This window comes from Natrix helvetica, assembly GCF_964273705.1.
Source record: "Natrix helvetica genome assembly, chromosome: 1".
In the NCBI taxonomy this organism is placed as follows: domain Eukaryota; kingdom Metazoa; phylum Chordata; class Lepidosauria; order Squamata; family Natricidae; genus Natrix; species Natrix helvetica.
In genome coordinates this window covers 270,880,664-270,908,336 of record NC_138548.1, presented here as the reverse complement: position 1 = coordinate 270,908,336, position 27,673 = coordinate 270,880,664, and the positions used below count along the sequence as shown (strand labels likewise).

General features: G+C 43.6%; 1 protein-coding gene across 1 annotated transcript in view; it reads right to left on the bottom strand.

The window, feature by feature from the left end:
- Nucleotides 1–2,566: 2,566 nt before the first annotated feature.
- The window catches only part of ERGIC1 (endoplasmic reticulum-golgi intermediate compartment 1), a 94,064-nt gene continuing 68,957 nt past the window's right edge, over nt 2,567–27,673 (bottom strand). Inside the window, exons 6-10 of the mRNA XM_081942235.1 lie at nt 22,731–22,835; nt 18,996–19,056; nt 15,947–16,047; nt 14,632–14,754; nt 2,567–4,613 (exon numbers count right to left, since the gene is read on the bottom strand). Of these exons, the coding sequence (XP_081798361.1) occupies nt 4,506–4,613; nt 14,632–14,754; nt 15,947–16,047; nt 18,996–19,056; nt 22,731–22,835 (498 nt within the window). The 3' untranslated portion in view covers nt 2,567–4,505. The remainder of the gene's footprint in view (nt 4,614–14,631; nt 14,755–15,946; nt 16,048–18,995; nt 19,057–22,730; nt 22,836–27,673) is intronic.

The window sequence follows — 27,673 nt, the reverse complement described above, 5'->3', positions numbered from 1 at the left end:
GGCGCCACCTGGCGTCCAATGCGATGTAATAGCAGGTGGTGCGAAGCGTCTAAATTCCTGTATTGTCAATGCTTTCCCCCCCCCCGCCACGTTCTCTATTCAGACTCATATTCCATTCACACGTTCGTACTTTCTCTTTCCATTCGCAAAATCCGCATCCTATTTATCAGTTCATTCAACGGTCACTCATTCCATTCTTCCGTCGCCCATTTCTTGCGACTGTCCCTTCTGCTCAGCGTCCCCCTTATTTAGGACTCAGGAAAAGTTCTTATGGGAAGGTGTACGCGCGCGGTGGCGGCGGTGGGGTTGGTGACGAAATGGAAAAGGCTGCAAAAGGTAAAGCAACGTTTCTTTCTCTTTCACAAATATGAACGATCCCTCTCAAATTGCGAGGCATTTTTAAGAGATCGAGTTTCAATTGGATCGTATTCACTATGCGCATTTTCCAGTTTGGGAGAGAGAAAAGTTTGAGCTGGATCCAAGGACCCGAGTCCCTTTGGGGAGAGGGGGCGGTATAAAAATCGAAATAAAGGTAAAGGTAAATTGTGGAAAGTTATCACCCAGCCCTCTCCCAGAAAAATGAAATATCCTAGGAAATATTGAAAAGGCAGAATATTACATTTCCCTGGATGTGAAAAGGAAGAAACAAGTTTTAAAGAGAGAATAGCTCCCTGTAGTTTCCTGCCCATCCCCCTTTGTCAATGGGCCATTAAGAAGGCCAAGCCAGTCCCTTTGCATAATAAAGAGTTCTGCCCTTCAGCTCCAGGGGGATGGGATTAAGGCATGATAATATTGGCCCTTTACCCAACTCCCCACATGGCATCTGAGAACTCAACCAAACCTGGATTCAAAACGCAGCCTAGAGAGTTGCCCCTGCATGGCCCCATGGGAGTCTGACAACCAATCAGAAGACAAGCTCAAGATCAAAGGCCAGAGAGGGCATAAAACCAGGGACTCAGAATCTCAGTCCCTCCTTCTCTTCTTCCCAACATTGAAGCATGTGATCACCTTTTCTGTTCAGGACTCAGGCCATGTGGTCCTGTCCTCCATTAAACCATCTTTCCAAGCAGCCTCCATGTCTCCAGTGTCTTTTTCCCCACTTGGAGCCGAACCCAGAAGGACATTTCTTTCAACAAAATAATGTATGATTAGTAAAGGTAAAGGTGCTCATCTCACTTTCAAAGCTGAAGAGCCAGCGCTGTCCAAAGACGTCTCTGTGGTCATGTGGCCGGCATGACTAAACGCCGAAGGTGCATAAAAATTGTTACCTTCCCACCAAAGGTGGTTCCTATTTTTCTACTTGTATTTTTACGTGATTTCGAACTGCTCGGTTGGCAGAAGCTGGGACAAGTAACAGGAGCTCACTCCATTACGCAGCACTAGGGATTCAAACTTCCGACCTTTCTGATCGACAAGCTCACTGTCTTAGCCACTGAGCCACCATGTCCCACAATGTATGATTACTACTGTATAATACAGATTTGGCATGAGCTCTTGCCAAATTCCCAGAAACAGCTCACCTGCATTTTCATACAGATTTTAACCAAGAACTAATTAAAACTGGAATGATTGACAGAGACTTTAACTACATGAGATTTTGAATGTTCATTGATAGTTCTCCCCAGTGGTGTATTAACCATTAAACAAACTAAGCACCTGCTTAGGGCACTAGGCCCAAGGGGACACCCCAAAGAAAAAAAACCCAATGAAGATTTGTATAGTATATACAAAGGAGGGGGGCACCAAGATTTGTCAGTGCTTAGGGCACCCAGTGAGCCTTAATCTGCCACTGATTCCCCTGACTATGCCATAACATAACACATTAAATAAATTAACTTCTTTTAACAGTGGTACTTAAAAACACCACAACATGTAACTAACATTTTCCTGCAGAATTAGCATTGAAATACACATTGTTCTCCCAATATAGGGAAATCTAAAACTCACTGTTGCTCTAATAGATATGTTATTAGACTAAATCACACTACTGCATGAGCTCAAAAACAAAGCTTCCTTGAAATTTAGCAAATAAGAGAAGTCAATGGGTCTTCTTAATATTAGGTGTTCTATTTTTTTTTACTTAAGCCAATGTTCTGTTGATTTAGCTTTTATCTTGCACTTATCTTTTTTCTTAATGATAAGAAACAAAATCTGAAGCAAAACATCACTGTTGACAAACCTTCCACCTCAAAAAGACCCACCTTCATTTCCGCAGAAGAAAGGCGCAGGCAATCAGAAATGACTATGTGTTCATTGTTTTCAGGTTTTTACATATTAAAAAATATATATAAAATCCATGCAAATAGCACAAATCCATCAAAATAAAAATAGTTTCTCAAGAAAAATAGTGGGAAATTCTAAACATTTTATAGAAAAGTCAAGAAAGAAAAGGATGGAGGAAAATCAGCACGAATTTCAAGATAAGAAAAATATCTTTTCTATACCTGCAACAAAGTAAAAATAGACATGTTGGGCAAAGTGGAGGAGTATGCATTTCTCTAAGTTTGTCCCACTAAACTAATGGGACTTACTTCCCCAAAAAGAACCAGAGAACAACAGATAAAGGTTTTCTGGCCCAAAGCAGTTTAATCACAGCATATTGATTTGACACTTTCAAATTTTAAAAGGTCACCCTTAAAAAGACCACATGTTATTTTGACAGCAAATAACAACTGTTTCCAAATTGTAATATCAGTAATCTTACTGTTTCTTTTTAAAGGTACAGAAAAACTAGAGAACACATCATTTGTATCCATCTTAGGTGATATAAAATGTACAAAGCATTCCCAAATTATGAGTCATACTGTATATCAAAAGAGTTGTAGTTATGAAAATCAGTGGGTTCTATTGAAAGCCCCTATAAATCAATGCCAACACCATATAAAAAGTATTAACTTGAATGATATTTGCCTTATCACTTTGTCCCCACATCCTGCAGAATGGAATAAACAATTATTTTATACTCAGAACAGGTACAAAAAAAAATGTTCACACACAAAATGTGTTTCCTTTTATACAGTGTGGTACCTAGCTCTTAACAATCATCAAAGTAAGTGCTTGCCTTTAAGGCAGCCAGTTTGGCAAATGCTTGAAAATTAACATTTTAAAGATGAGCAGGATATTGTCCAATGTCTTGACTTCCTGAAGATAAAGACAACTATATTTCCAGTATTTATGAAAGACACTCCTCTTTTTTTAACATTATACTCTTCTATCCAAATGGAGTATTGACCAAATATTGTCTTCATCGATTTTCCTTTAAATTAAAATTTTTCAGCTGAATAGCTGAATGATCTGTATCATTCAAAAAGTAAGAGAGGTCTCACAAATACAAAAACAAAAAATCTGCCTTATTTACAAATGAGACTTATTTATACTCCTTCATTTTTTTTCCTAATCGTTTCTATTTTTTAGGCCACTTCTATCAATTAAATGATCAAATGTTATTGGAAATAAGTAAAAATATTTTAACCTTCCAGAAGAATAAAATAATTACTGTCATCTTTCGGCTAATTGTGCTAGAGAATCAAATCCCGGTAAGATTAAACCTTTTAAATGGTCACCCAGGGAGGAGTTTCTCAGCTGCCAAAAAGATAACAAGATCATAGCTTCTTGGTTTCTATTCATCTGGAAATACATAATGCAAAAAGATAAATAAGACTGTTCTAAACATCTGGTCTAAGTTTTAAAAAAAAAATTGAAATCAATATTATTATTCAGTAAAAACAGTACAGTAGTCCTCGATTTACTATCATAATGGAGCTTGGTCATCAAGATTGTAAATCCTGAGTTGTAAAACAAATGATGTGGTCATAAAGCGGCCGCTGCGATCATTAAGAGAACACCACGGTCATTAAGCAAACCAATGGTTCACTATCAATGCAATTTTGCCAAAAATTGAAAGTAACTTCCAGGTTTTGGCCAAATTGTCCTAAATGCAGTCACATGACTGTGGATGGCACAAATGGCTGCAAATGTGGCCATGTCACTAAGCGCCCGAAATTTAGCCATGTGACTCCAGGGGAGAACCTATCATTGGAACTTTGAATATGGGTCATAAGCAGTCCTAAGATAGGTCTGTTGTAACTTCAAGCAGTTGCTAAACGACTGGCTATAAGTCAAGGACTACTTGTACTGTATGATTGTTCAGTTCTATAATTCTTGGATAAAATCTGAGTTACGTAACAAATCTTGTCCGAAGTCGCCTTTGAGATTTTAAAATATAATTATACCAATGAGATCTGTCAGATCTAATTGTAAAACATAAATGACAATAAACCCCCCACAAAACATTGAATGAGAATGGTACATATAAAACCACATTCCCTTGCAAATGATGCTCATTTTCAAAGACTATGGTTGTTTGGGAGGTTTATTTATTTTTGCACCCTTATGTTTCCAGCAGCTTGTGTGACATTTGTCAACTGAGATGATATGAAGAAAAATTGATAGCTGTGGGCTCTTTCTTCTATGCTTCTCACAAGATTAGGCGGAAGATTGTTTTGTTACTGCATCTTTCCTAGTTGGATCTTTTTCCAGGCTTCAGAGGCTGTAAAAATGCAGGAGTCAAGAATCCCAGCCACAGTAAATGTTCCACCAATGATGGCACAAATCTGAAATGGATAAAGAAGAAGGAAACGTTAAATACTATTGCCTTCCCTGCCCTGTCCTGCTCTCCAACTTCTTTCCCCACAGCCCTCAAAAAGACCCCAGGCATACAGCTGCTTGGTTTTTATTGTTACTTTTTAGTGAAACATGCTAGATGTATTTAATGTAAGTTTAATCAATGAACTGAATAAAAATTTCAACCTTTTCTTAAATACACTATAAAACACCTTAGTGGTGGTGGTGTGTTTTTCTGAATTCTTTAGATCTTAGGAAACATTCCCCTTAAAAAAATCACCAATGCGTGCTTCTCAATACCATTTCTACCTTTCATCTTGTTCTTCCTGATTACATTAGAACCACATTAGGTTGCGATCATGTCATTTTAGTGCCAAATATAGTACAATATAGCACAGTGATGGTGAACCTTTTTGTAAGTGTGTGCCAAAACTGTGTGCATCCCACGGATAAGCGTGGATGCACGCATGGCCCCCTGTGCCGGGGGGCGGGGAGTTTTCGCCCTCCAGGCTTCAGGAAAGCCTCCGGAGTCTGGGAAGGACAAAAAATGGGCCCAGCGGACCAACCGTAAGTTCGGAAATGATTCTTTCCCAGCTTCTGGAGGGCCTCTGGAGGGCTGGGGGATGGCCATTTTCATCCTCCCCAGGCTTCAAGAAAGCCTCCAGAGCCTGGGGAGGGCAAAAAATGGCCCCAACAGGCCAACTGGAAGTTCAGAAACGATCCGGTTGGCCTGTTGGGCTCGTTTTTTGCCTTCCCCAGGCTCCGGAGGCTTTCCTGAAGCTGGGGAGGGCAAAAACGACCTCCCTCGGGCCTTCAGAAGGCTGAAAATCAGCTGGCCAGCGCGCACATGCACACTCAAGCTTACGGCTCGCACGCCGGCAGATATGGCTCTGTGTGCCACCTGTGGCATGTGTGCCATAGGTTCACCATCACGGATCTAGCATTAAGGATCTTCCCAACTAATCGCCCCATTCATGCACAGAACTATCCTGACATGACATTTGCTGCCCATTCTGCTTTCCTCCATTCCTTTCCTCCCACCATTGTGGCTGCTTCTAGTTATGGCTGTCTAGTGCTGTTCAAGTTATTTTGAGTAGCATTCTTTAATCACTGTTTTAGGAGTATACCTGACTAAACTCAGTGTGCCTCACTCTGGGTATACATGCGTAGGATTCCTGTGATGCAAGACTGTAATCCTATGGAATTTACTTCTGGATAGATATTATAGCAGCCTTCTTCCAACTGGATGCCCTCCAGATACCTGGCTGGTATTATGGCTATTTGGTATTATGGTATTATGGATAACTGGCTGGGTATTATGCTAATTGTAGCCATCAGAACACTACGTTAGGAAGGATGCTTTATCTCTTTGGGTTACATACTTGATAAACATTATTTGATAAACATTATTGTTCTTATACACAGGACTTGTAATACTGAGATTAAAGAATAATTATTCAATTGTGAAGGAAAGTAGGAATAAGGTTACAGATAAGGTTATAGATAAACTACAACAAAATTTATTTAGTGACCATTCGAAGGAACAATTCCACTGAAAATTGTGATTTATGACCATTTTTCACACTTACAAGCATTACAACACCCCGCTTGGTAACGTGATCATAATTCAGACGTTTGGCAATTGACTCATGTTTATGACGGTTGCCCTGTCATGGGATCACCTTTTCCATTTTCTAACAAGCAAAGTCATTAGGGAAGCCAGACTCACTTAACAACCATTTTACTAACTTAACAACTGCAGTGATTTATTTAGCAACTGTGGCAAGAAAGGTTGTAAAATGGGGCAAAACTCACTTAACAAATGTCTCATTTAGCAATATAAATTCTGGACTCAATTATTATTAGAACTTCAATAGCAGTAACAGAAGCAGTGGGACAGAAATTGCTCATTTCTGTGTGTATTTTTCATTCAGGTATTTGTGTCCAGTGAGCTCGGTGAGATGAAAATATCTTTCCGTTAAAAAAAGAAATAAGGTAATGCATTTTTCAAAACACAGCTAAAATTCTGAGAAATAAAAAACCACAGAAAGAAATATAAGAAACAGATCTCTCTACATTTTTTTTTTCTTTTTGCAAAGTAAAATGTTTTCCCCCCAACTACTCCTCTAAGTTCATTTACCCCGCCGTCTACCAAAAGTGATGCACAGTTACTTTTTAGGGAATATAACAGCAGAATGAGTTAGGTAACTTCAACCAACACAAATCAGCTGACACAAGAGGTTTTAAACCACAAGATGGTAGAGGAGAAATACTTGATGCATCAAAGCAGGAAAGTATGACTTCACTTTTTCTAAACATAGGAAAAATATAATTCCACATCTATTTTTTAAAAAAAGAAACACCCTACACACAGAGAATTCTCTGAACACGTAGAAACAACTGGATTTCTTAGGATAGCCACCATTTCACTTCAACAATTAAGGAGCTAGGACATTTATTACATGAAACGTCACTAGCTCATGATTATACAACAATCAATAAACATGATTAGGCCAAAAGAATACTCTGAACTGTGAGCCACCAAAAATGAAAATAATGTCCCCAGTTCCTATTATGTTGAGCCAAACAAAAAAATTTGCCTGGGCCAGAAGCCCTCTCCACAATCATGACAACTCCAACTCCAGGTCAATCATAATGCAGTAGTAGGGACTTGGGACAACAAAAATGATGATGGGCTGGAGAGTAACTCTGCTAGGTTTGAAAGGCCTGGGGTAATAATTTGCCCTATGAGTCTCCTCTAGATTTTGTCCTAGCAAAGAGGCTGGTATTTCAACATAACAGAAATGGAAGGATAGTATTTACAAGAAAAATGTCTAGTAATGATAGAAAAAGGCTGATATCACTAAAGCACATATGAACAGGCATTGTCCCTTCCATCAAGAAATTTACACCTAAAGCTAGAACATGATTGTTTGTTGATGTCATACTCCATTAGCATTAAAAAAAACAAGCCAAGATGTGAGAAGTTCACATCTTGGATCCTGGTGCCAAAGAAGCAGATTCAGAAATGGAAGAATGCTAAAATAGGCAAGCCACTATTATCATATAGAACAGATCAGAAGCCAGGACAAATGGGCAAATGACAAGGCTTATGTTAAGGGATAGGTAAAGAGCACTAAAATTAAAAGCCAATTGCCATCCAAAGACCCCACAAATTATAATAAAGAAAAGATTGAAAACACAAATTTACATTAACTTTTTTGTTTTGTACTGAATGATGTATCAGGGTAGTGTGTAATATGTGGTCCTTCAGATGCCGCCTAACTACAGTTCCATGAAGTCATGATTTCATAATGAATAAACTGCATTTCTCTGTACTACTGTATTAGTATAACGAGATATAATAAAGAAAAAGAACATTCCACTACAATACATACAACCATAATGGAGCCTGACAATTATGGTTATATGTCATCATGATCATAAATTGGGTTGGTCACATGACCGGTCAAATTTTATGACCATTTTTGTGGCTGTTGTTAAGAAAATGACCATTGGCTTACCTGAAGGGTCCTTTTCTGTACACCGCGGGAGAGTCCAAGCAATGGGTTAATTCAGTCTGCTTGCCCTTAGGACTGAGGAACTATTTTTCCTTTAGCCACACCTCCTCCTGGTGTGATCAATCCCCCAGAATTCTTAGAAGGAGTCAGTTCGTGCGGACGGAGCGAAGCGTCCAAGATGATGTACTGTTGACACGAAGAACCCGAATCCCGGCCTTAAGAGCCAGGGTGGGTTGGACTCTCCCGCGGTGTACAGAAAAGGACCCTTCAGGTAAGCCAATGGTCATTTTCCTGTACAGCGCTTGGAGAGTCCAAGCAATGGGACATACCCAAGTTATTGTCCATCTGGGTGGGCAGAAGAAGGCTCCCGGGATTCGGTCTCTGACACAACCGCCTGGAGCACACGTCTGCCGAAGGACGCCTCAGCTGAGGCGAACATGTCCAATTTATAGTGTCGCACAAAAGGAGAAGGAGAGGACCACGTAGCGGCCCTGCAGATGTCCAGGATCGAGGCCTGGGTGGCCCAGGCCGCGGAGGTAGCAGCACTTCGTGTGGAGTGTGCGGTGATGCCGCGCGGAACGGCTTTGGATTGACTTTCATAGGCTGTCGCAATGCAGGCACGAAGCCACCTGCCAATCGTGGAGGAAGAGACCTTCTTCCCTAGGGAGCCAGGCTGGAAGGAGAGGAAAAGAGCCTCTGACTTCCTGAACTCCGCAGTACGAGCAATGTAAACCTTCAGGGCCCTCCTGACATCAAGATTGTGCCAGGAGCGCTCTCTGGGATGCGACGGATGAGGACAAAAATTAGGCAACACAATGTCTTGCGCTCTATGGAACCATGAGTTTACTTTGGGGGTAAAGGTCGGGTCCAGCCTCAAAATGACCCTGTCAGGGTGGATGACGCACAGGTCCTGGCGAACAGAAAGAGCCGCCAGCTCCGAAATCCGGCGAGCTGATGTGATGGCAATCAAGAAGGCCGTCTTCAGCGTCAGGAATCGAAGAGAAGTAGTGCGTAGAGGTTCGAATGGAGGGCCGGAGAGGGCCCGCAGGACAACGGACAGCTGCCAAGTGGGGTAGCGATGAACGGTGGGAGGGCGAAGGTTAGAGGCGCCCTTGAGGAAGAGGCGCACCTTCGGGATTTTGCTGAGAGGCAAAAGATGGTCGCCCGACCAGACGGTGGACAAGGCCACCACTTGGCGTCGAAGGGTGTTCGGGGCCAGGCCCTTGTTGAGTCCCGCTTGAAGAAAGTCAAGGACTCTGGAAACAGGCGCGGTCGTCGGCTCGATGAGCAGCTCCTCACACCACTTTGCGAAGGCGGCCCAGGACGCATCATAAATCCTGGTGGTTGAAGGGCGCCTCGCCGCCTGAATGGTGTTCACTACCTCCTCTGACAGGCCTTGGCCTTTCAGTTGGTCCCCCTCAAGTGCCAGACGGCCAACTGGAGCCACTGGGGCTCTGGATGAACCACGGCCCCCTGGCTGAGGGAGATCTGGTCTGGAGGGATGCGCCACGGAGGAGACACCGACAGGTGGACAAGGTCGGCGAACCACGACCTGCGGGGCCAGTGCGGGGCCACGAGGAGGACTTCCGCTCCCTCTGCGATGACTTTGGAGATGAATTGAGGAAGGAGAGGCAGGGGAGGGAAGGCATACAGTAGCTCGCGGGGCCACTTGCAACGCAGTGCATCTGTCCCCTCCACCCCCGGGGTGAAGAACCGGGAGTAGAAGCGGTCGAGCTGCTTGTTGTCCCTGGACGCAAACAGGTCTACGGTCGGATTTCCGAATCTGTCGGACATCTGGTGGAACAGGCGAGGGTCCAGTTTCCACTCCGCAGGATCTATGGTTGTCCTGCTCAACCAGTCTGCCTGTGTGTTGTCCACTCCGGAGATGTGGTCGGAGCGGAGAGATTCCAGATGGCGCTCCGCCCAGCGGCCCAGGGACTCCGCCTCTCTCATCAGTGCTCTGGATCTGGTGCCGCCCTGGCGGTTGATGTGGGCCTTGGTGGCCACATTGTCCGTCATCAGAAGTACATGTTGACGATGAATGGACCAGCTGAAATGGCGCAGGGCCAGGCGAGCAGCTCTCAGTTCCAGCAGGTTGATGCTGTAGCTGGTTTCCACTTGGGACCACTTGCCCTGGACAACCAGGGAACCCATGTGGGCTCCCCAGCCGGAGAGGCTGGCGTCTGTGGTGATGATTAACCTCTCGGGCTCCTTGAATAGGTGGCCCTTGAGGATGTCCGGAGACACCCACCAGCGGAGAGACCTCCTCACTTCCGGCGTAACTCGAATCGGCCTGGGAGAGTTGCTCCTGGATGCCCTCTGGTGCGGCAGCAGCAGCCACTGAAGCGCCCTGGAATGCAGGCGGGCCCACGGCACGATGGAAATGCAGGAGATCATTTTTCCCAGCAGCTGCGACAGAAGGAGCACTGGAGCCTGCCTCAAGCTCATCACCTTGTGGGTCATGGACCTTAGACCGGCCAACCTGTCTTGGGAGAGGAAAACCCTGCACAAGTTGGTATCTATCACCGCCCCCAGGTGTACAAGTCTGTTTGTTGGAGTGAGATGGCTCTTCTCTAGGTTTAGAGTGAAGCCGTGATTTTTGAGGGATCTCATAGTGATTTGGAGATCCCGCAATGCCTGCTGCCTGGACGACGACTGGATAAGGATGTCGTCCAGGTAGCACTGGAGCCTTATGGGCCTGCGTCTTAGCTGGGCCGCCACTACCGCCAGCACTTTGGTAAACATCCGAGGAGCGGACGAGAGGCCGAATGGGAGAGCTTTGTACTGGAAGTGGCGACCTGCATAATAGAAGCGCAGGAACTTTCTGTGCTGAGGACGGATGGGGATGTGGAGGTATGCCTCTTTGAGATCTATAGATGTGAGTAGATCTCCCTGTCGAATCCCCGCCAGAATGGTTTGCAGTGACTGCATCTTGAACCTCCGGTAGGCGATGTGCCTGTTGAGGTTTTTGAGGTCCAAGATGGCTCTCCACCCCCCTGAGTTCTTTGGCACCAGGAAGAGGATGGAGTAAAAACCCCTCCCCTCTTCGCCCTGGGGAACTGGTTCCACGGCCCTGATGTCTAGGAGATGTCTGACTTCCTGGTCCATACGCTCCCTCTTTTGGGGGCAGGACGGGACTGGGCACCGGATGAAGGTCCGGGGGGGGAGGGACAGGAACTCCAGGGAGAGGCCTTCCCTGACTATCTGCAGGACCCAAGCGTCCTCGGTTGTCTGGGCCCAATGGGGGGCAAACAGCTGGAGGCGACCCCCGATAGGCGCCGAGCCCGGGCAGTCACTTTGACTTACGGAACGGCCTGTTGGAGGCCCCACCGCGGTTATACTTGCGGAAGCCGAACTGCTGCCTGCCTCTGTCCCGAAAGGGCGCCCTGTCCTGGGACCTGTCGCCCTGCTGACCGAAGGACCTATTGGAGGGAGAGAAGGAAGAGGCAGAGGTGGAAGGTTCGGAGGCACGAAAGGACTGCCTCCTAGAATAGGGAGCGGTCTTACGTTCCTGCTTCTTGTTTAGAGAAGGAAGGATCTTCCTCTTGTCCTTGGACTCGATGAGGAGAGGATCCAGGGACTCGCCAAACAATTTGGACCCCTTAAAGGGGGCGGAAGCCAGTTTCCACTTGTTTTTCTGGTCCGCTTGCCAATGTCAGAGCCAGATCAGCCGGCGAGAAGTGATATTAGAGCCAAGTGCCCTGGAGGCGAATTTAGTGGCATTAAGGGATGCGTCAGCGGCATATTGGGAGGCCGCGATTATTTTAGACACGTCCTGGTGGAGGCGGACGTCTCCCGCCGGGATCTTGGTTAGAAGCTCGCGCAGCCAGATCACAGAGGCCCTATTAAAAAAGGAGGTGGAAGAAGAGGCCCTGATGGCCCAGGCAGCCGCCAGGTGGGTCTTGTGGCACGCCTTTTCCACCTTCTTGTCCTCCGCCTTAAGGCCTTCCAGAAGGTCAGCCGGTAGGGAGGAGTTGGAGGTGAGTGCAGCGATGGGCGGGTCGACAGTGGGAAGGGCCAGAAGGTCCTCCAGCACTGGCTCCATAGTATAAAGCTTCCTGTCTACCCCACTGGGAGAGGACTGCGTGGCTGGTTGAGCCCACTGGCGCTGGATTAGGTCGAGAAACAGCCCCGGGACCGGAACCAGCTCTTGTTGGGGTGCTGGGACATCAAACATGACCGCATTGGGATTAGCCGGAGTGGCATCCGCCGCCGGCGCGGCCGGTTTGGGCTTGATCCCCACCCTGGTGGCAGCCTTGACCTTGTGAAGGACAGATTTGAAAAGGCTGGGCTTGAACAGACCCGCAAAGGCGGGCGCTTCAGGGGGGAGGTCCTCGTCGTCCGAGAGACCTAGCACCTCCGGGTCAGGGTCCTCAATGGCAGAGACCTCGCTGACCACCGAGGATTCCAGGGAAGGATGGCGAGCACGCTTGTTTGGAGGGGGAGCTGCCTGATCGGGTTTGGGACCCCTAGGGGCCACTGCAGTGGGACTCTTAAATTTCATGGCCTCCGTGATGCCCTTGGCAATGGCACGGGCCATTAGTTCCTGCATGCGGGGAGATAACTCCTCAGAGTCAGAATCAGGATCCAAGCCCTCCTCTAGGGGGGGGTGAAGCCTCACCCTGCATATCATCTATACTAGCATCCCCAGGGGGAGGGGCCTGCTCACAGGCCCAAGAGGGTGCCGGGGAAGCCGGCTCTGCAAATGACCTATTTGGGGATAGGTCCTGGGACTCCACCTCCTCGGCGAGGACCATCTGGAGATCTTCCCGGGAGGGAGGGATTCCTGAAAGGGACTGCTCCCTGTCTGCCTGGCGTCTGGCCTTCTCAAACTGCTTGTCAAGGGCCCGCTGGCGCCTTTCAGCATCCTTGGCCTCAGCCACAGAAGGGGTTCTGGAACGCTGTTTCCCAGAGCTACCCCCACCACTCTTGCCCGCACCCCCACTCCCCGATGAGGAGGAACCCTTGCTAGGGGCCTGAGAGAGGCTCGGCCTAGTATCTTGGGAATCAGGGGGACTGGGCAGGTTCATAGTCAATGACCACACAAGATGGAGCAAGGCTATGACAAGGCAGAAGTTAGAGAGAGAGACTGGTTGCTGCAAGGGGAACAAAAACGAAAAGATTCGTTAAAATTGCCATATGCACAGTAATTGAGTCAATATGTATGAAAAAACATCCCATGCTTAATACCAGTCAGAGGCCCAGGGGTAGGATTGGGGCCTGCACCGAGGCGCAAGGCTCCGCAGGAGAAGCAGGGAGGAGAATGACTAGAAAAAAGGCTTTGGCCTGCGCTTACTTAGACCTCCTCCCTGAGCCGGTATAATGACCGTTGGTATGGCCCAGGAACCAGCACCGCTCGCAAAAATAGGCAAAAGACGAAGGTGGCGATCCCAGCCTGAGAAACCCTTGCTAGGCCCTGCCACCTCCAGCGGTCTCCTGATAATCGAGGCTGATGCAAAATGGCGGCCATGGCTGGGCACGCTTTTTTTTGCGCCTAAAATGGCCGCCGCAACAGCGTGGGGCTAAGGGAGAGCGAGGAGCGAACGCGCCTCGAATGGCGACGATCGCCCACTCCTCCCTGCGGCAGAGGTCCTCTAGCAGGCCGGGGAACGAAAAATACTACGTCTAAAATAACAAACGAGGGGCCTGGGGACGTAGGAACCTCGCCGCTGCAGCCGTGCCGTTTTAAACGACAAGCGGCAGGCCTCCGAAGCCGTCCCATAAGGATCGGCTGAGGGGCACCCCCCACCACCTTCCAGCTTACCTCCTGGCCTTCAAATGTAGATTCTGCTGGAGAAAAACGCAGCGATGAGAAGAAAAACGTCTCACAAAGTTGGGGAAATGTTAGGAAATAGAAATAAAATGCAAATAGAGAGTCCAAGCCAAAAAAGGATTAATTCAGCTCAGAGCTCTAGCTAATTACGTCCAAACGGGCTGACTGAGGCAGAATTCTGGGGGATTGATCACACCAGGAGGAGGTGTGGCTAAAGGAAAAATAGTTCCTCAGTCCTAAGGGCAAGCAGACTGAATTAACCCATTGCTTGGACTCTCCAAGCGGTGTACAGGAAAACACAATATCTATAAAACAAACGCTAAAAAAACCCTCCCTTTTTTGATTCTGTAGTATTAGAATTCTAGCATTGTGTTGTGAGGGCAGGATTACAATGTGTGATGAAAATAAAATCTTTGCATACTAGAGTTGATATTTGGGAATATTATCTGTGGCAGTATAAGTTTGAGAATCTTTTACAAAATGCTACATTAAAATCAAATTTAAAAAGCCACAATTTAACCTCACTCCCCACTCAATGTCTCAGCCTTTAGACTAAAGCATCCAATACCTTCCCATTGTCCTATCTGAACAATTTTCTGTTTTCTAGATGCATCTGGGAACAAGTTCAGGATAACAGTTCTTTTTTGACTTAAATCACTAGCATATACACTCAGCTTATGAATAAGCAAGGACAAGAAGGTGGCAGTTACTTACCGTCGTGATAAATCTGTACAAAGGCTGTCGCCTTTCTGTGTACTTCACTGTAATAGGGCTCAAATCATATCGAAACCAAATGGCTGGAATAATGCGTCCTGTGTGGCTATATGCTACATATTCCTAAAAAAGGATCAATGGCAGAGAATAAATACACACACACACCTATGAATTCTACATACATCCATCTACTCACTTTCCCTAAGATACTGATAGTCTTTGAGATGTTTATTGGAATCCAAGTTAACTTTAAAGAGCACACCCTTCAAAATCAAATTGGATTTAAACTAGTAATGTTTTTTTAAGATACTGATTTCACAGGGCCTACTCCAAATATGACTACATCTTGATCTAACTCAATTATGGATAGTACAAAATTAGTAGCTCTTATGCAGTAAAATAGCAGTTACAACTTTCTGGGCTATGAGAGAAAATTAATATTTTGAGATCCTGTAATTTTAAAGTAGCATTTTAATTCCTGAAGTTTAAAAGGTTAGAAATGGCAAAATTTCCCAAAACTGGCGGGTAACTGAAGTGCATATTAAAAAGATCTTGAGAAACAATGAAAAGAATGGGAATAATAATTTTAAAAATCCAGAACGTAGCATTATGAAGTCAGGTAGTAGGAAATCTGTGTAAAAGTAAATGTTTTCATATGAGATTAACAGGGTTGAAGCAAACCATATCTGTTTTTAAACATTAGTTTTTGCAAAAGGAAGCAAATGCCCTGGATAGACAAAATCATATCTAACTGATAGGAAGGATCTATCTCAAAATCCATTAATTCAGCCATGCTTCAACTATATAATTTATTTTATTTTTATTTTATTATTCGTATTTATAGACCGCCCCCTCTCCCGAAATTGTATAAGACAATTACTCACAAAGCAGGAAGCAATGATTGGTCAATCAATTTATAGCCCATGTCAGTTTATCTATTCATATATCTAGCCTTTTTCCATGTTAATCTGCAAATAATATTTTCATTGCCATGGCGTTGAAAATATATATTCCAATATTCATGTCCAAGCACTTCATCTATGTGATTATGTTTTTGAGCTGAAAACTTTATTGGACTAAACTGAGAAGTTTGAGAAACATTTTTTTTTCATTCCTATCAGTTTGACTGTACTGAAATTCACACAAGTTAAATGTACTTCAACCTTACTTTTTATTTTCTTTTTTTCCTAGACTTCCAGAAGAGGGTGCTATGTGTACTGTTTAAACAAATGCACATTGAAAGAAGATCAACGGACACAAGACTGGAAAATAGTATTAAATCAAGCCTTTTTAGAAAGGAATGTAATATCTTTACCTTATTGGCTACAGTATATTGGTATGAGTAACGCTGTTTGCCGCTCATGTCTTCATACACAGTAGGAACAATCTTCAGTATATAATCATGAGAAGCAAGGGCTGTGTAAACAGAATATATCTCTTTTTGAGAAACCAAAAAACAACAGAGAGGCTCTGCTGGTGTACAGATTTCAAAGTACAAGTCTTGAACCTGGCTTAATTTGTTCAGAATTAAATTAATTTCTAACTGATACACAATTGTCCTAATTTTTCTCAATGTACAAGAATATATCTAATCTTTTTGTGTGTGTATGGACTGCCAGATGCTCTACCGCACTCAGTAAAACATGAAAAATCTAATTTGACTAAACGTTGAAAGATTATTCTTGTTCGCAATGCTCAATCATACACTAGCAAACTTTCAATACTAACTTAACTTGTCCAATGAATTTGGGGATAGTATATAATTTTACGGATGTTCAGTCTTACCCACTTGAAATTCAAATAATTTTTTTACATTTTTGTCATGGATCATGTTAAAGCCAATGAAAGATCATCATATTTAAAGTCGAAGAAATCATCTGACAGTTTTGATAGGAACCTGGATAGAAGCATGGGGTTTTGAAACATAATCTCATAGCAAAGATAGAAATTCTATAGGACAGGAAATAGTCTTTCAGTAAAAATGGAATTACTATAGTTTCAAACTACAGTTGCCTTAAAGTAGTCTAATTTATTACCTCCTATAAGCAGTGGTGGGATTCGGGCAGTTCTTCCCAGTTAGGGAGAACCGGTTGTTAAATTTCTGGGTGGCCCCACCCCTTCCAGCCCACTCCTTCCAGGAGTCCCCATGAGCCTCATTTTTGCTCCCAGGAGGCTGCAGGGAGGCCCACTAGGCCCAAAATGGGGCATGTGGGGGCAGCACCCTCCTGCAGCCTGTTTTTGCTCCCGGGGGGGTGCAGGAGCACGAGTACTGCCTGTCACACCCCCTAGCTACGCCCACTCAGCCGCTCATTAGAGCAAAGAACCAGTTGTTAAATTATTTGAATGCCACCACTGCCTATAAGTAAATACAGAAGAAGGAATGCCAAGCAGAAAGATGTTGGGTAGGACCAGACTCATTTCCTGATATACATGATTCTTAAAACTTTGCATCTCTGCCCTGGCTCTTTTTTATCTTTGTTTCTTTCCTTCCAACACACATGCACATACATGGAAATTTTTGCAAGGGGAGATCAGTGTAACACTGGTAACAAAATATCAGAAGGCGTCTGACAGCATCTTTTCTGATTAACTGATTTTATTAAAAGACTTAAGCTTTTGTGAACTGCAGCTAATCTATGAAGGTCAATTCCAATAAGTCTTTTGAAGTTGCTCTAAGAGACAAGTTTATAATATCTTCTTCAGGTATCAGACATATCTAAAAAACCACAGTATTCAACAAATCTCTGGTTCCAGAAGCCATCAACAATATAAAATATCAAGAGATCATTTTTTCCCAACCTGGTGCTCTTCAGATGTACTTATGTATAATTCCCAGCATGACCAGTGACTAAGGCCACCTGAGAATTATATACTGTATTTTTTGGAGTATAAGATGCTCCGAAGTATAAGAGGCACCTAGATTTTGGGGAGGAAAACAAGGGAAAAATATCTGCCTCTGCCTCCCAGCAATTTGCCTTCTTGCAACAAACACTACAGACAATATGCACTGTTTGTGGTGTTACATTTCAGACTATACTTGTACAGATGCTGTCAAAAAATTGATGTGCTTTCTGGAAGTAGAGTTATTCTTTGCTATTTAAAAGAATTGCACTTTTAAAAACAATAAGCACTGGGCCTCTTCAGATCAAGCATTTATTTTAAAAAGCTTCTTCATTTTGTTAAGTTATCTAGAATAATAATAAAGCAGTCTTTAAAAAAATAAGTCTAGTAATTTGAACATTTTATAGGCATTTATAGTTGTTGATTTACCTCCTTGCAGCAAACAGCCTGATCATCACAAGAAAAAAAATCTGCCTCCCAGCAATTGCCAGATGGAGCAAACAGCAAGTTTCACTTTCAGTTTCTCCCAATCATCAGCTGTTGAGGCTGCAGGGATTGCTATAGCTCAGTGATGGCGAACCTATGGCATGCGTGCCACAGGTGGAATGTGGAGCCATTTGTCAGGGCACATGAGGCGCTGCCCTGTCAGCTGACCAGCACGCATGTGCTGGCCAGCTGAGTTCATCCTTTTCTAAAGCCATTTTTCACACTCCCCAGGCTCCAGAGCCTTTATAGGAGCCTGGGGAGGGTGAAAAGAACCTCCCACCCGAGGCTTCAAGAGCTTCCCTGAAGCCTCCGGAGTACAAAAAAACGGCCCTATGGGAAAACTGGAAGTTCAGGAACAAACTTCCGGTTTGCTCGCAGGTTCATTTTGACTGCTCCGAAGGCTTCAGGGAAGCGTCCTGAAGGTCCCTGAAGCCTCCGGAGGGCTTCCGGGGGGTCGGGGGAGGCTGTTTTTGTCCTTCGCAGGCTCCTATAAAGCCTGGAGCCTAGGGAGGGCAACAAACGCATGCAAAAAATGGGGGGGGGCAAGCACCTGTAGTGCACGCATGCGCACTGCGGGGTTGCACATTGTATTATGGGTGCGGCATGCCCGCACACTACCCCCTGTGCTCCCCCCCACTTATGGCACGCGAGCCAAAAAAGGTTCGCCATCGCTGCTATAGCTTATTGAGCCTCTGCAAGCCCCACTCCTTTTGCTGCAAAGAGGTAAATTGCTGGGAGACAGAGGCCAAAGGGTTGGGACCAGTGGGTGGGTGAGGCTACATTCAGTGTATAAGACACACCCAAATTTTCACCTTCTTTTAGGGGGAGAAAGGGTGCATCTTACACTCCGAAAAATACAATACTGTAAGGAAGCGGTTATATATAATTGGTCTCTTTTGTGGCCTGGGAAATCAACTCTATTCATCCCAAATTTATTTCATTGCTTAAGACCACCAGTGATACCGATTAATTTTTGTAAGCGTCTCCAATTCTGAACATTATATTAATAAAAAATAAACATCACAAAGTGTACATACGATTTGAACTGAGTTTATTTGTTCTCTCCAGTGCATTGAATGCTCCATGAATGTTGTGGACCTGATGAGAGAAACACCACAAAATATATTTTAGCATTAAGTATGTGTTTTTCTGTTCTCCGAAAAAGAACAAAATAATCCTTAAACAGAGATAAGAAGAAGAGGAAGCAAAAGGGAAGAAACCTCTTCAATTTTCATACTGTTTTGTATTGATGTCATTATTCATCCTTACTTGGGAACAATTTTTTTGAATTTCCAGAGACCTTGTGAACAAAGTATCTTAAAGCAACCGAAGCATCTCAACATAGTTAAATTCTGAGCATACAAAGATAAATAAAATATCAAAAGAATTTCACCAAACTTCAATAAGATTTTTTAAAAATGAAAATGCTTAAATATCAACTTTGATTAATTAAGGTTTCTAAGTCTTGTTTTTTACAAAAGCAACAACTGTCACAAGGGTAACACTTATAAAAGGATGGTGCAGCTGGTTTTCTAAAGAGGCATTCAAATTATTAACACTTTAAAAGATTTGCCCTGAACCAAGTGGCACAACATCTACTGAAAGATTATGCAGAAACATGACCGCAGCTCTGTTTCTGACAGAACTTCATTCATAGATGTGTCATCAGAACAGCTCATTGAGAAGCAGCATTTTTTTTAAAAAAACAGAGCTAATGCCAAGTTATGAGCTCAGCGAATCCATTAAACTACAAAGACAAAACACTTTCATGATCTGAAATACAAAACCAGTGAGATTAACTGAGATTCAGGTTTGAGGATACCGATTTTAAGGCAGCTTCTTTTTTTCAAGACTAACAGCCTGAGGACATTCCAAGAACCCCAGCTAACAATCAGAATGAAAATCCTCGCAACACATGGACAGATTCAACCGCAGTTCCATTTGAAAACTCTGAGCATCCTAGATCATGCTAAATCCAAAAATGTTAGGGAATTTTTGGAAGATTTTTATTCAGACAAATCAACCATCAATAGACACATAGAGTTAAACCATATGTACACACCATTCAAACAGTAAAACCACATGTACACACCAGATAATAAAAATCCAAGAAAGAAATGAAAAGGCCAGTACAATACTCTCTGGCAGTAAAGCAGAGATTGATACAAACAGAAAGAAAACAATACCCTAATCAAGAAATTACAAGGATAAAAACCCACTGACAGGGCAAGTTCCTGTATAAAAATGGAGCAAGCCCATCACTAGCAATGATGAATGTTACCTAATCTAGTAATGGAACATCTGCAAGTAAAAAATCAATTAAGAGAGCACCAAGGACTTCATTGTTGAACCCCGAGCAACATATATTATCTTCTAGTCATATTGATCTATGTTGCAGTAGTCAGACTGCAGCACTTGCAATATGTCCAGTTCCACAATACAGAAATAATGTTGAGGAATTGGAAAGCATGCAGAGAAGAGCAACAAAGTTGGTAAAATTCTTGCAGGCTAAATAGTAGAAAGAGCAACTAAAGGAATTTGGTGTGCTTCATGTAAAGAGGAGAAGGGTAGGGGAAGACATGATAGCAATTTTCCAATACATGAGGGGATGTCACAAAGATTGATTCTCTATAGCAGTGATGACGAACCTTTTTTGGCTCATGTGCCACAAGTGGGGGGAACGCAGGGGGGTCGAGTGCAAGCGTGCCGCACCCATAATGCAACACGCGACCCCCCCAGTACACATGCGCGCAAAACACGCGACCCCCCCATTTTTACATATTTCTTTGCCCTTCCCAGGCTCCAGGGGCTTTATAGGAGCCTGGGGAGGGCGAAAAGAGCCTCCCCCAACCCCTCGGTCGTTTTAAGCGCTCCAAAGGCATCAGGGAAGCCTCGGACGGTCCCTGAAGCCTTCGGAGCGCTTAAAACCACCCTCCGAGCAAACCGGAAGTGATTTCCGGGTTGCTCAGAGGGTCGTTTTAAGCGCTCCAAAGGCATCAGGGAAGCCTCGGACGGTCCCTGAAGCCTTTGGAACGCTTAAAATGACCCTCCGAGCAACCCGGAAATCACTTCCGGTTTGCTCGGAGGGTGGTTTTAAGCGTTCCGAAGGCTTCAGGGACGGTCCCTGAAGCCTCCGGGGGGGCGGAGGAGGCTGTTTTCGCCCTCCCCAGGCTCCTATAAAGCCTCTGGAGCTTGGGGAAGGCGAAAAATAGCTTTTAAAAAGGTGAACTCAGCTGGCCAGCGCACGCATGCACGCTGGCCAGCTGACAGGGCAGTGCCTCGCGTGCCCTGACAAATGGCTCCGCGTGCCACTTGTGGCACGCATGCCATAGGTTCACCATCACGACTCTATAGCATCTGACGATAAGAAACAAGGGATGGAAGAATTATACACAGATATCCAAATTTAAAGTAAGAAGAAATTTCCTGAGAGGCACTAAGCAGTGAAACAGCCTGCCTCCTAAACCTGTTTGTTTGTTTGTTTATTGGATTTATAAACCTATGGATGTTTCATCACTGGATATTTTCATGAAAAGATCTGACAGCCATTTGTCTGAGATAGACTGAAGATTCCTGTCCTGGACAGGGGAGTAGAGTAGAAAACCTCTATGAAACCTCCCTAGCAGTTTAGCTTTAAATTGCATTTTTACCATGTTTACCTCTCTTTCTAGATGTATCCTGATAGTAAGATCCCCAATCCCACACTTTTGTGTTGCAGAATGTACAATGTTTCCCAACTTGTCATTCTCTAGCTATGTTAGGAATTGAACTCCCAAAACTTCGGGAGTTATACTCCCAACAGACCTAGAAGATGCTAGCTTGGGTGAGGCTGAGATAGAACACAAGTGACGATATATTTTGTATTACAGTTAGATATAAGTGCATACCAAATAAAAAAATACTAAATACCCTTTTTATCTTATAGGACACCTTTCATTCAAAGAGAAGACAAAGTGTTAATAAGCCCCCAAATCTATTAGCCACAGCAAAGAAATCAAAACTATTCTTGAAACTATGTGTGAGATAAAACACAGTATCTGTCCAAATCTCTCTCTCTCTCTCTCTCTCTCTCTCTCTCTCTCTCTCTCTCTCACACACACACACACACACACACACACAAACACATGCCAGAAGTACAAAAAACTATAGTGAGCGACCACTGGCCAATGCAATTAAGCAAAGAACTCCCATAAATAAGCAATTCCTGAGGGACAAGAAGAATAGGAATCAATAACCAAGTAAATAATTCCAAACTGGGGCTTTTAAAGTTGAAAGAATAAACCTGACTTAATATTAGCAAGGACTATTTTTAACAGGTTGTAAAATAACATTCAGAAAGCACCCTGTTACATAAAATTATGTTTTTCTCATTGAACTAATTTGTTTAATTTTCATTTCCACCCAATCTTTCTTTTCAATTGTAAACACAAATCACATAATTGCATCAGATATTCCTAACAGTTGTTTCTAGCAGACAAAGGAGACATGCACAGATGAGCTCATTCTTACTGGCTGCATTGCACAAGTTGGCAACTCCTTGCCATTTACAAACAAATGGATTTCCATCTATGTAGTATGCATGTGTTGGTAAGCACCCTTCCCATAGCTTGAAATAAATTGACCATACATAGGCATTTTTCCTGATGCATTCACCTGTCACAACAGAAATAAATCAGTGTATCAGACTGAATAGAAATGTCTTGCATCTTGCTACATACAATTTTTTAACAAGATGCACAACCTTCTTGAGAGCTGTAGCTCTCTGAACTCACCTGCAGCTTGTCACCAAAGGAGAGTTTGTGGATGACATGTGTCATATCAGGATTCTGAGGCTGTGCAGTGGCACTATGGGTTGATACATGAAAATTTCCTGGAACCTAAAAGAAAGCAAAGTTCAATTTCTGTTGTGCTTAAAACCATCAGCAACCAATGTTTGATGTGTAATTTGAAACTTCAAAACACTTATAATCCCTGGAAGATGCAGGATCAGCAACGACAGGAAATGCTTGAAATGCTTATATAATTAAACTCCCCCCACCTCTAAATGTTCATAATTATAATTTAAGAGCAAAAAAAAAAACAAAAAAAAAAAACACCCCTGCAATGGATTATTTTAGGTTTTGCAACTAGTCAACGACGAAACTAAGCTAATATGAAAAGCATGGTAAGGAAAATAATTATCATACTTTAGCAAGAAAAATATTTGCATGGCAAAATGAGCAAGACTGATGGCACACCATTTTTAGGCATATTCTAACATGATAGGCAGTACACTTTCATAGCCTGTGGAGCAAACAGGTGGCATGAGTTGGCTGTACATCTTTATTTTACCAACAACATGCTACACACTCCTTTTCCTCCACCCTATGGAGTCAGAAGTGGCCTTATAAGGCTGGATTATCTAATGCCACCCCGCCCACCCCACGAAGCAGGTCTGGTTTTTCATTGCTGCTAGTAAGTGAAACTGGGGCTCTTCTACTCCCATCCTGAGAAGTGAAGATCCTTGCTCTTTAACATCAGGATGTTTCTTCCCAATAGGATGTCATTCTTTTATTAGCTAAGAGGTCCTTGGAATAGAAGGCAGCATTGTACTACTTTAGGTTACAGCTCTTTGTCCTATGGTGACTCTTATGCCAGAAGATACAATGTTTTGATGAGAAAAGAGAAAAAGCAACATGCAGACTTGTTATGCTCTTTAAAAAGTCAGAATCAACTCTAAAGCACTTTAAAATTCTACAATAACATTACTCCTATCACTGATGAACCAAAAATTGAATATATCAATATAGCATTATTTCCTCTTTCTGTCATATTCTTTGCCTCAGTAAATACTACCATGTTTTCCTTGAAAATAAGACCTGGTCTTATTTGGTGAGCCCCAAAATAAGCACTAGGTCTTATTTTTGGGAGATGTCTTACCGGCTTACCTTACGACCACCGCAGCCAGGCATCTCACACCCCAACACTGGTCGCACCACTGCCTGACTTCTTCTGCGTCCACTTGCAGCCAGACATCACGTAGCTCAGCGCGACAGTGCCACACCTCGTGGAAGGAGGCTTTGTGTGGTGTTGTGCCATTGCATGCACGAGCGGCAGCACCGGCAGGGTGAGCCATGCGGCCTCCTGCCACAAGCAGTGACACTGGAGCAACGCATCTCACAGCATCTTGCCATGAGTGGCAGACCAGTGCGATGTGCCATGCAGTCTCCTGCCATGAGCAGCAGCATTGGCACAATGAGCCATGCAGCTTCCTACAGTGGCGGCACTGGCGCAATGCGCCACATAGCATCTGGCTGCTAGTGGCCGCAGAAGTCAGGTAGTGGCGGTCCTAAAGTAAGTGGGTGCAGGACACGTGGGGTAGCTCCATCCTCCACCCCTGCCCTAGCTTGATTTTTACGCATGTGCCTCGCCCCACCTCGTACAACCAGATGGTGGCCGGGACTTAACTAGAGCTTATTTTGGGGGCAGGGCTTATATTAAGCACATACATGAAAATCAGGCTAGGTCTTCTTTTTGGGGCAGGTCGTATTTTAGGGGAAAAGGGCATTGGTACTTACCTGATATGCCTCTTCTAATAGAGTAGAGATAGCATCCATACATGGGTTGACATTGTTCGCCTTCTGATTGGACTGAGTCTGATTAAAGACAGTTAAGACACGCCCCTTGTTGCTAGCCTTAGACAGCTTTTCGGCGAAGAAGAACTTAGACAGACTCAATGTATCATCGCACAACCATTTAGTAAACAAGAATTCCACAATAAAACAGTTGCAGTATTTACATCAATGTTTTGAAACCCAAGCCTCTTGCAAGGCTAACCAGACTTAATCGTTTGCAAATCAATCAGTCAGAGAAGGGAGGGGATGGATGCTATCTCCATTCTATTAGAAGAGGTGTATCAGGTACAACGCCCTTTCTCAATAGATGTGGAGATAGCATCCGTACATGGGACATACCCAAGCCCAATTGTCCCTACGGAGGGAACCAGATTGATCCGGAAGAGTTGCAGAAGAATGGACCGCTTGTAAGACCCTGCGGCCAAATGTGGCATCCACAGATACAAACTTATCAATTTTATAATTAGAAATGAACAGGGAAGGTGAAGCCCAGGTGGCTGCCCTGCAGATTTCTTCGAGAGACGCCTGAGTGGCCCAGGCTGCTGTAGTGGCTGCACTTCTCGTAGAATGTGCCGTAATGCCTGCAGGTACCGACTGATGTTGGGAAGAATATATGCCCTGGCTATATAGCTGCGGAGCCACCTGCCAATAGTAGAGACAGACACCTTCCTACTAATGGTCTTGGAGCGAAAAGACACAAACAGAGCTTCAGATCTCCTAAACTCAGATGTGCACTGGATATAGACCTTAAGGACCCACCGCACATCCAGCTTGTGCCAACGCCTCCCCAAATGGTGAGTAGGAGAGGGGCAGAAGTTGGGCAGAACAACCTCCTGCGCCCTGCGGAACCAAGAGGAGACCTTCGGCGTGAAGGAAGGATCTAGTCAAAGCACGACTCTGTCAGTGTGGAAAATGCAAAAGTCTCTCCTCACTGACAGAGCCTATAGCTCTGAGATCCTCCTTGCGGAGGTGATCACCACCAGGAAGGCTACCTTCCAAGTAAGGAACTGCAGTTCCACCGAACGAATGGGTTCAAAGGGGGCTTCCGTTAGAGCAGACAAAACCTTTGGCAAATCCCACGTGGGGTAATGGTGAACAACCAGTGGTCTCAAGTTGACTGCCCCCCCCTTTTTTTAATTGAAAAAGTTTTATTCAAACATATTTTCCCCCTTTAAGCCCCCCACCATACAGTGTAAATCCCATACAGATACTATACCCCCTCCCCTCCCCCCAGCCCCCCCTAAAAAAAGGAAATTCAAATATTATACCAATTATTTTACCCCCTCCCCTCCCCCTGTCTAAAAGTAGATTACTCATACGCATATTGTACCCCCTCTCTTCCCAACAATCACAATATAAATTTCTCTTAGAATAATAATAGCCCATCAATCCCTTCTTCTAAACTAATTTAACATATATAAATCATAATATAAATTTCTCTTAAAATAATATTTCATTAATCCCATCTTCTAGTATATTTATACATATATATTACCCCACCCTCCACCCTAACCCACCCCCACCTCCCACTCAACCCCCCCCCCTGACTTCCACTATACACCACTCTAATGATTCCAAGCATCCCATGTATTATTTACTCTAATCAACTATCAGTCTAAACAATCTTAGCTAAAGGCTACATAATACCTCCTAGTCTGGTACTTATTCTGTATATAATCAATCCATTTTGCCCATTCCTGTGTATAATTCTCCTGCTTCTGATCTTTTAAAAAAGCTGAAATTTTTGCCATTTCGGCGAACCCCGCCACTTTCTGAGTCCATTGACCAATTGTCGGTAAAAAATCTTTCTTCCAGTGTTGCGCAATCAGCAGCCTAGCTGCTGTGACCATATACAGAACCAATTTTGTTTCCCCTTTAGTAAGATCCTTAGCTATACCCAGTAAAAACATTTGCGGAGTAAATTGTATTCTTTTTTTCAGTACATTTTGCATGACCCACCATATTTTTATCCAAAAAGCCTTAACCTTATTGCAGGTCCACCATACATGAAAAAAGGTAGCATCTAGGCACCCGCATCTCCAACATTTTGGTTGAATATTTGGGTACATGCATGATAATTTTTTAGGATCTAAATACCACCTGTAAAACATTTTATAAAAATTCTCCCTTAAATTCTGTGACTGTGTAAATTTAACATTCTGAACCCATATTCTTTCCCATGTTTCCAACATAACAACTTCACCAAAATTCTGAGCCCATTTAATCATACAATCCTTAACCAATTCACTTTCTGAATCTCTTTCTAACAGTACATTATATATTCTTTTAACTTGTTTTGGGCCAGTCTCTTTTATCTGCTTAATCAGATCCACTTCTTTGTCCATAAAACCGACCCTTCGATCTTCTTCCCATCTCTTCTGTAGCTGTATATAATGTAACCAATTTAAAACAATTCCTTCTTCCAACAGTTGTTCCAAAGTTTTTAACTTCCATTCATCCCCATCAGCGATAAGCACATCTTTGTATAAACAACCCCCGAGTGACTTAATCATAATCCCCATGGTGTCTGCAAGATCCAACCAAAGCGGTATTTTATAATCCCAATTGGGCCGGTGCTTCTTCCATACTCTCATCAGGGCACTTCGGAGAACGTGATTGTTGAACACTTTGTCCACCCTATCTTCATAAAAAAGATATGCATGCCATCCCAGAACAAGATCATGGCCTTCTATATTCAACAAATCCATTTTTGTTTTCCCAAACCAATCTGCTACATGCGTTAGTACCGCAGCTTCATAGTACAATCGAAGATTTGGGAGTCTAAGGCCGCCTCTTTCACGAGTATCTTGCATAATCTTCATCTTTACTCTCGTTTTTTTCTCCTTCCAAACAAATTTATTTAATGTTGCTTGCCAATTTAACAGAGTTTTATCTGTTTTAAGCACCGGTATCATCTGGAATAAAAAGATAAATCTAGGTAGAATGTTCATTTTAATTGCTGAGATCCTTCCAAGCAAAGACAATTGTAGCTTTTTCCATACTTCAAGGTCTTTCTGGATCTTTTGCCACAACACTTCATAATTATTTGAGAAAAGTTTTGTGTTTGATTCTGCAATTTGTATTCCTAAATACTTGACCTT